The sequence below is a fragment of the Oncorhynchus clarkii genome, chromosome 2 (genome assembly GCF_045791955.1).
Source record: "Oncorhynchus clarkii lewisi isolate Uvic-CL-2024 chromosome 2, UVic_Ocla_1.0, whole genome shotgun sequence".
NCBI lineage: Eukaryota > Metazoa > Chordata > Actinopteri > Salmoniformes > Salmonidae > Oncorhynchus > Oncorhynchus clarkii.
The window spans coordinates 9,653,614-9,662,409 of NC_092148.1; the positions used below are offsets into that span (position 1 = coordinate 9,653,614).

Genomic DNA, 8,796 nt, shown 5'->3' on the forward strand with positions numbered 1-8,796 from the left:
CCCTCCTGTCCTCCCCTCCTTCTCCCTATCTCCTCTCTTCCTTTCCTCCCTCTCTCCCTCCTTCCCCCTCCTGTCCTCCCCTCCTTCTCCCTCTCTCCTCTCTTCCTTTCCTCCCTCTCTCCTCCCCTCCTTCCCCCTCCTGTCCTCCCCTCCTTCTCCCTCTCTCCTCTCCTCCTTCCTCCCCTCCTTCCCCCTCCTGCCCTCTCCTCCTTCCCCCTCTCTCCTCCCTCCTGTCCTCTCCTCCTTACCCCTCTCTCCTTTCCTCCTTCCCCCTCATTCCCCTCTCTCCTCACCTCCTTCCCCCTCCTGTCCTTCTCTCCTTCCCCCTCTCTCCTCCTTCTCTCCTCTCCTCCTTCCCCCACCTGTCCTCCCTCCTTCCGCCTCCTGTCCTCCCTTTCTTAGATTGCGTTGTGCTCTGTAGCTGACTCTCTCCTCTCTTCCTTCCCCCTCCTGTCCTCCCTCTCTCAGATTGTGTTGTGCTCTGTAGCTGACTCTCTCCTCTCCTCCTTCCCCCTCCTGTCCTCCCTCTCTCAGATTGTGTTGTGCTCTGTAGCTGACTCTCTCCTCTCCTCCTTCCGCCTAATATCCTCCCTTTCTCAGATTGTGTTGTGCTCTGTAGCTGACTCTCTCCTCTCATCCTTCCGCCTCCTGTCCTCCCTCTCTCAGATAGTGTTGTGCTCTGTAGCTGACTCTCTCCTCTCCTCCTTCCCCCTCCTGTCCTCCCTCTCTCAGATTGTGTTGTGCTCTGTAGCTGACTCTCCCCAGTGTGTAACGGTGTGTAAGGCTGTATTATTATTATTGTCAGAACACACGCCACCTATAGTTATTACAGTAATTGGCCAGGTTCATTTACTTAATGTCCGATGTGTGTGTGTGTACTCATTGCCCACTGCATTATCATATCTGTCCGACGCAATGTGCAAGAGAGTTACTTCCCTCGCTGTCTCACTTCTTCCCTCGTTCTCTCTCTCCCTGGACATCTGTAGTATAGATATTGGGGTATGAAATTAGGGTAATGACCAGCCCACCTACACACTGAAGCACCACCTTCCTTCCCTCACTCCTGCTCTCTCAGCCCCCTCCTTTCTTTCTACACTTTTTCTATCTCCTCCCCTCTTCTCTGTCCATCTCTGAACGACAGATTCCTCATGTTATGTTCCCTCTGTCAATCTCTCTCCGTCCCTCTGTTCCTCCTCCCTCTGAATCTGGCTATAACAGGTCCTGGTGGGGTGGGATTTGGACACGCACCGCACGCACGCACGCACGCACACAGCCAGCCAAATATACCTCCAGCTGAGTGTTAACTGAGTGATCCCCTTCCATGACCTTGCGTCACTCTGTGGGACACAGGCTTTTCACAGTGGGGTATTCCCAAGTGAACCCCAGGAAATCCCCAGGAGATCCCCAGGAGAGGCCCAGGACATCCCCAGGAGAGGGCCAGGAGAACCCCAGGACATCCCCAGAAGATCCCCAGGAAAGGCCCAGAAGTGTGTAAAGCCTATTAGAGAGCTGTGGAGTCCTGTGGAGTGGAGTCCTATCTTTCCCTTCAGGACCTGGCTGTAGAGGTGTGACGCAAACAGAGTGCTGTCCATCCCCTCCCTCCTCCCTGTTTCTCCACCCCTCTCTTTTCTTCCTTCTCTCCCCTTCATTACCTTGTTCTCTCTCTCCTCTGTCCTTTCTTCTTGTCTCTCTCTCCTCTGTCCTTTCTTCTTGTCTCTCTCTCCTCTGTCCCTCTCTCTTTGTCTCTGTGTGTTTCTCTATTCCCCACTCAGAGGAGAGCGTTGTCCTCCAATAACCGCTCACAGCTTTGTTCCTGTCCAATAAAGGTTGTAGGTTCAGTTCAACATTCAGTTTCTGTTGTATGTTCTTCTGACACACACACACACACACACACACACTTGGGACGGTATTGGAATTACCCTGAGTTCACAGAAAACACACAAAAGAAAACATAATTTCCTGTCTTTCTAAGATTAATGCTGCTGATGGCCAGTAACCTGATTCAAAGAGCCATAGCTTTACAGTAAAACAAACATTATGGCCAGTAACCTGATTCAAAGAGCCATAGCTTTACAGTAAAACAAACATTATGGCCAGTAACCTGATTCAAAGCGCTGTAGCTTTACAGTAAAACAAACATTATGGCCAGTAACCTGATTCAAAGAGCCGTGGCTTTACAGTAAAACAAACATTATGGCCAGTAACCTGATTCAAAGAGCCGTGGCTTTACAGTAAAACAAACATTATGGCCAGTAACCTGATTCAAAGTGCTGTAGCTTTACAATAAAATAAACATTATGGCCAGTAACCTGATTCAAAGAGCCGTGGCTTTACAGTAAAACAAACATTATGGCCAGTAACCTGATTCAAAGAGCTGTAGCTTTACAGTAAAACAAACATTATGGCCAGTAACCTGATTCAAAGAGACGTAGCGTTACAGTGAAACAAACATTATGGCCAGTAACCTGATTCAAAGAGCCGTAGCTTTACAGTAAAACAAACATTATGGCCAGTAACCTGATTCAAAGAGCCGTAGCTTTACAGTAAAACAAACATTATGGCCAGTAACCTGATTCAAAGAGCCGTAGCTTTACAGTAAAACAAACATTATGGCCAGTAACCTGATTCAAAGAGCCGTGGCTTTACAGTAAAACAAACATTATGGCCAGTAACCTGATTCAAAGTGCTGTAGCTTTACAATAAAATAAACATTATGGCCAGTAACCTGATTCAAAGAGCCGTGGCTTTACAGTAAAACAAACATTATGGCCAGTAACCTGATTCAAAGTGCTGTAGCTTTACAATAAAATAAACATTATGGCCAGTAACCTGATTCAAAGACCCGTAGCTTTACAGTAAAATAAACATTATGGCCAGTAACCTGATTCAAAGAGCCGTAGCTTTACAGTAAAATAAACATTATGGCCAGTAACCTGATTCAAAGTGCTGTAGCGTTACAGTAAAATAAACTATTACTGTACTAACAGGCCTGTTTCAAGGTAATTTCAAGTTCTTCCTACTGCCAACCAACTGTTATATGTGCACATTTACAGGATTGTGTGTTTGCATACGTGTTGTAGTACCATTTGTAATGTTTGATTAATGCATTCCTATCACATTACAATTCTGTACCACATCAGTGTTCATCAACAATATAAATATTTCTTATTTGGTATAGACTACCAACATCCTGAATATCTGTTTCCTGAGGGATTCTGTCTGTTCTGCTAATTATAAAGGTTTAATATTCAGTAATGTTGGCTTTGGATTCAACTTTAGGAAGAACATCTTAAAAATGAGAGGACAGTCTAAGATGGGTCAGTGTGGAACACAGTTCTGAGATCTGTTGTTGGACAGATTATAGAGCTCATTGTAGAGCTCACAGATCTTCATAAGGTATGGATGAAACTGATCTGTCACTGTCAGGCCATCCAGGTACTATTGGTATCAGTGGTAATGTAAAATATCAGGCTATTCAGGTAATATCCTTCAGAATGACCTCGACGGGACTGCAGTGGAGAAGGTGGAAAGCTTCAAGTTCCTCGGCGTACACATCACTGACAAACTGCAATGGTCCACCCACACAGACAGTGGTGTGAAGAAGGCGCAATAGCGCCTCTTCAACCTCAGGAGGCTGAAGAAATTTGGCTTGGCACCAAAAACCCTCACAAACTTTTACAGATGCACAATAGAGCATCCTGTCGGCTGTATCACTGCCTGGTACGACAACTGCACCTCCCGTGACTGCAGGGCTCTCCAGAGGGTGGTGCGGTCTGCCCGATGCAAACTATCTGCCCTCCAAGACACCTAGAGCACCCAATGTCACAGGAAGGCCAAAAAGCTCATCAAGGCTGGGACCGAGAGACTGAAAAACAGCTTCTGTCTCAAGGCCATCAGATTGTTAAATAGCCATCACTAACACATTAGAGGCTGCTGACTATATACATAGACTTGGAATCACTGGCCACTTTAATAAATGGAACTTTAGTTACTTTAATAATGTTTACACATTTTTCATTACTCATCTCGTATGTATATACTGTATTCTATTCTACTGTATCTTACTCTATGCCGCTCTGACATTGCTCATCATATATTTATATATTCTTAATTCCATTCCTTTAATTAGATGTGTGTGTACATGTTGCGAAATACTTGCTAGATATTACTGAACTGTTAGAGCTACAAACACAAGCATTTCGCTGCACCCGCAATAACATCTGCTAAACACGTGTATGTGACCAATAAAATTGGATTTGATTAAGTTCATGGGAGTGCAGCACAGACACAAAAGTCCATCCCTGGAGAGTCTCTCACTCTGCTCCCATCTGGTGGCCAGACGGTGTTACTACTCCTCTCCATCAGAGAGACTGGGTAAAATGAGGAATATCCCAAACATACACACAAAGTATCCAGAAACCACAACAATACTCCACGACAAGCTTTGGTTAAATGTCATGTTTATTCTATCGAGGAGGAACAGTTTAACAATGAACGAGAAATGAACAGGGAGTTTACAAAACAAATGAAAAGATAGAGAAATTATATTCACATATTCAACAATGACCGTTATTAATGATGATTTAAACTCCACATTTTTACTCTGGAATAAACTTCTGTGTGTTGGGTTTGGTTTGGATTGAGATGGCACACACACTAAACACAAAAACACACTGCCCAGTGTGCCACGATGCATCTATGAACATCTCAGAGTGTGTGTGTGCATGTGTGTGGTATGTATGGTGTGTGTAGGTCTCTGTTATTAAACAGTAGACATTAAGCCTAGCCAGGATTTGAGTGGAGATGTCTCATAATAATCGTCCTCCTCTCCTCAGTGAGTGAGTGAGTGAGTGAGTGAGTGAGTGAGTGTGAGAGAGAGAGAGCATAGACATGTGTGAGTGTACGTGTGTGTGTTGTGTTCACTTCTTCTCCCCCTTGTCGTTGTACTCCAGGAAGAAGTCGTTGCAGGCGACGGTGAGCGCCCCCACCAGGATAACAAACTCAGTGAAGTCCACCTCTCCATCATTGTTGGCATCCAGGTCCCCCATCACCTTGTCCACTGCTTCCTTGTCCTGGGCATTCTGGGTAAGGGAGAGAGGAAGACTTTTACGCTGTGTGTCTGTGCGTGTGTGTCTGTGCGTGTGTGAATCTCCTTACCCCCAGGTAGTTGCCCAGCTCTGCAGAGAGCATCACTTTGAGCTCTGCTCTGCTCAGGGTGTATTTGTCGCCCTCGTCTCCAGAATACTTATGGAAGGTCTGGATCATCAGCTGCATGGCAGTCTCCAAGGTGGACACATTCTCTGTTTTGGTAGGGTTAGACATACTACAGAGGTAGAAAGACAATAGACATGGTTAGGATAATGAGCAGGTGTTTCACATTGTAGTAGGACATCAAGTGATGTAGCCTGTGCAGAGTGTTTGTAATTTCTCATGGAAGCTGAGCCAGGATCAGATGGATCAGTCAAACACACTGTAGAGAGCAGTGGAGGCTGGTGAGAGGAGAACATCTCATAATAATGTCTGGAATGGAGTGATATCAAACACATGAAACACTCCCCAAAAAATGTGTTTGATATCACTCCATTCCATTATTATGATCCATCCTCCCCTCAGCAGCCTCCATCAACTGAGTTAGCAATCACCATGTCTGCTGAGCACGGCAGGACAGATAGGACGAGAGAGAGAGGGATGGATGAATAGACAGAGAGAGCTGCTTGTTCCTCAACCCTGTCTAGTTCCTGAATTAGTCACAAGCTTAAAGTCATCCTACCCAACACCTGAAGAACTACAAACCCCAAGAGTCCTACTACATTACTAAAGCCCCAGACAGTTGGCCCTGGAGTATGATGATGATTGATGATTAGTTTCCCCACTTAAGGAAAAGTTGATCCTGGATCTGTGGGGAGCCACATTGAGACACTGTAATGGAAAGGAGATAGGTAATAGTGAGCAGGATATGTGAACCCCAGCCTTCTGATAAGAGTGAAACTCACACCAGGTAGAAACACACCTAGCTCTAACTCTAACCCTGTCTCTAACCCTATAGCCCTGTCCTGTCCAAACCAGTACAGGAGGAACTGGGACCATAGGAACCTGAGCTAGTCTCTACCTGAGCTGGACTGGATGGTTGGTAACAGAGGAGACAGGTGTATGTATCCCACCACCCTGCCTCCATCCCACCCCTCCATCTCTCTATCCCACCCCTCCATCTCTTTATCCCACCCCTCCATCTCTCTATCCCACCCCTCCATCTCTTTATCCCACCCCTCCATCTCTTTATCCCACCCCTCCATCTCTCTATCCCACCCCTCCATCTCTTTATCCCACCCCTCCATCTCTTTATCCCTCCCCCTCCATCTCTTTATCCCACCCCTCCATCTCTTTATCCCACCCCTCCATCTCTTTATCCCACCCCTCCATCTCTCTATCCCACCCCTCCATCTCTTTATCCCACCCCTCCATCTCTTTATCCCACCCCTCCATCTCTTTATCCCACCCCTCCATCTCTTTATCCCACCCCTCAGCTCTACATCTCTTAATCCCCCCCTCCATCTCTCTATCCCACCCCTCCATCTCTTTATCCCACCCCTCCATCTCTTTATCCCACCCCTCCATCTCTTTATCCCTCCCCTCCATCTCTTTATCCCACCCCTCCATCTCTTTATCCCACCCCTCCATCTCTTTATCCCACCCCTCCATCTCTTTATCCCACCCCTCCATCTCTTTATCCCTCCCCTCCATCTCTTTATCCCACCCCTCCATCTCTTTATCCCACCCCTCCATCTCTTTATCCCACCCCTCCATCTCTTTATCCCACCCCTCCATCTCTTTATCCCACCCCTCCATCTCTCTATCCCACCCCTCCATCTCTCTATCCCACCCCTCCATCTCTTTATCCCACCCCTCCATCTCTTTATCCCTCCCCTCCATCTCTTTATCCCACCCCTCCATCTCTTTATCCCTCCCCTCCATCTCTTTATCCCACCCCTCCATCTCTTTATCCCACCCCTCCATCTCTTTATCCCACCCCTCCATCTCTTTATCCCTCCCCTCCATCTCTTTATCCCACCCCTCCATCTCTTTATCCCACCCCTCCATCTCTTTATCCCACCCCTCAGCTCTACATCTCTTTATCCCACCCCTCCATCTCTTTATCCCACCCCTCAGCTCTACATCTCTTAATCCCCCCCTCCATATCTCTATCCCACCCCTCCATCTCTTTATTCCACCTCTCTACCTCTCCATCCCACCCCTCCACCTTCCCTTCGCACCCCATCTATCTGTCGATCCCATCCCACCCCTTCACCTTTCCTTCGCACCCCATCTATCTGTCAAACCCATCCCACCACCTTCCCTTCGCACCCCATCTATCTGTCGATCCCATCCCACCCCTCCACCTTCCCTTCGCACCCCATCTATCTGTCGATCCCATCCCACCCCTCCACCTTCCCTTCGCACCCCATCTATCTGTCAAACCCATCCCACCACCTTCCCTTCGCACCCCATCTATCTGTCAAACCCATCCCACCCCTCCACCTTCCCTTCGCACCCCATCTATCTGTCGATCCCATCCCACCCCTCCACCTTCCCTTCGCACCCCATCTATCTGTCGATCCCATCCCACCCCTCCACCTTCCCTTCGCACCCCATCCCTTCTCCACCTCTCCATCTTACCTCCACCTCTCCCGCCCCTCTTCCCTGACCACTCTACTTCTTTCCCTACAATTACATTTACACTGTATCAAATTCACTTTATCCCAACAGAAATCTGAGCTCATTCTTGTTTAGGAAAAGATTTGCCTCCTTTGAGCAAGATATTTACATAAACAGAAAATAAAGAAGAAAGAGAGAGGTCAGTCAGGACAGAGGAAACACAACAGAAACTCTATAGAGGCTAACATCACACCAGAATAGACCAGGGAATAGACATGAAATCACCAAACACACAGAGTAGTGAAGTCTACAGGACAGGCTGTGTGCTTTCCCCTCTCTGTAAAAGTTATATTGACATTGTTTAGGGTTACAGCAACGCAAACTTTGTATCATTGTCTCTAGATCCCAAACAGCTGAAATATGTTTAATCTGCTCCACATTTTACCGTGCTAGACAGAACTACCTCCTGAAGAGCAGAAGGGCTGAATTGTTTTGCCTGTTGCTGAAAAACTGCATTCATTCCTGAGTCAACCTTTCTTCCTTACCTGAGCAAAGGAGGAGTGCTGGCCTGCTGTTGGACACGTAGAGGGAGAGTAACAAAGAACGATGAGGAGGGGGAGATGGACAGCCTCTTAAATACTTCTCTCCCTCCTCCCACTCCACCTCTCTCCCTCCTCCCACTCCGCCTCTCTCCCTCCTCCCACTCTGCCTCTCTCCCTCCTCCCACTCCACCTCTCTCCCTCCTCCCACTCCACCTCTCTCCCTCCTCCCACTCCGCTTCTCTCCCTCCTCCCACTCTGCCTCTCTCCCTCCTCCCACTCCGCCTCTCTCCCTCCTCCCACTCCGCCTCTCTCCCTCCTCCCACTCCACCTCTCTCCCTCCTCCCACTCCACTTCTCTCCCTCCTCCCACTCCGCCTCTCTCCCTCCTCCCACTCCGCCTCTCTCCCTCCTCCCACTCCACCTCTCTCCCTCCTCCCACTCCGTCTCTCTCCCTCCTCCCACTCTGCCTCTCTCCCTCCTCCCACTCCGCTTCTCTCCCTCCTCCCACTCCGCCTCTCTCCCCTCCTCCCATTCTGCCTCTCTCCCCCCTCCTCCATCCCTCTCTTCTTCCACCTGTTGCTCCTCTTCTCTGTCCCCCGTCT

At 48.1% G+C, this 8,796-nt stretch overlaps 1 protein-coding gene across 1 annotated transcript; it reads right to left on the reverse strand.

Annotated features, from left to right (window-relative positions):
- Positions 1-4,462: 4,462 nt before the first annotated feature.
- LOC139379156 (protein S100-A1-like) lies at positions 4,463-8,232 on the reverse strand. Its single transcript, XM_071121996.1, has 3 exons — positions 8,199-8,232; positions 5,158-5,323; positions 4,463-5,081 (listed from the first exon to the last, which is right to left on the reverse strand). Exons 2-3 carry the CDS (start codon positions 5,320-5,322, stop codon positions 4,920-4,922), a joined length of 327 nt encoding a protein of 108 aa, XP_070978097.1. The 5' UTR covers position 5,323; positions 8,199-8,232; the 3' UTR covers positions 4,463-4,919.
- Between the last annotated feature and the right edge of the window lie 564 nt (positions 8,233-8,796).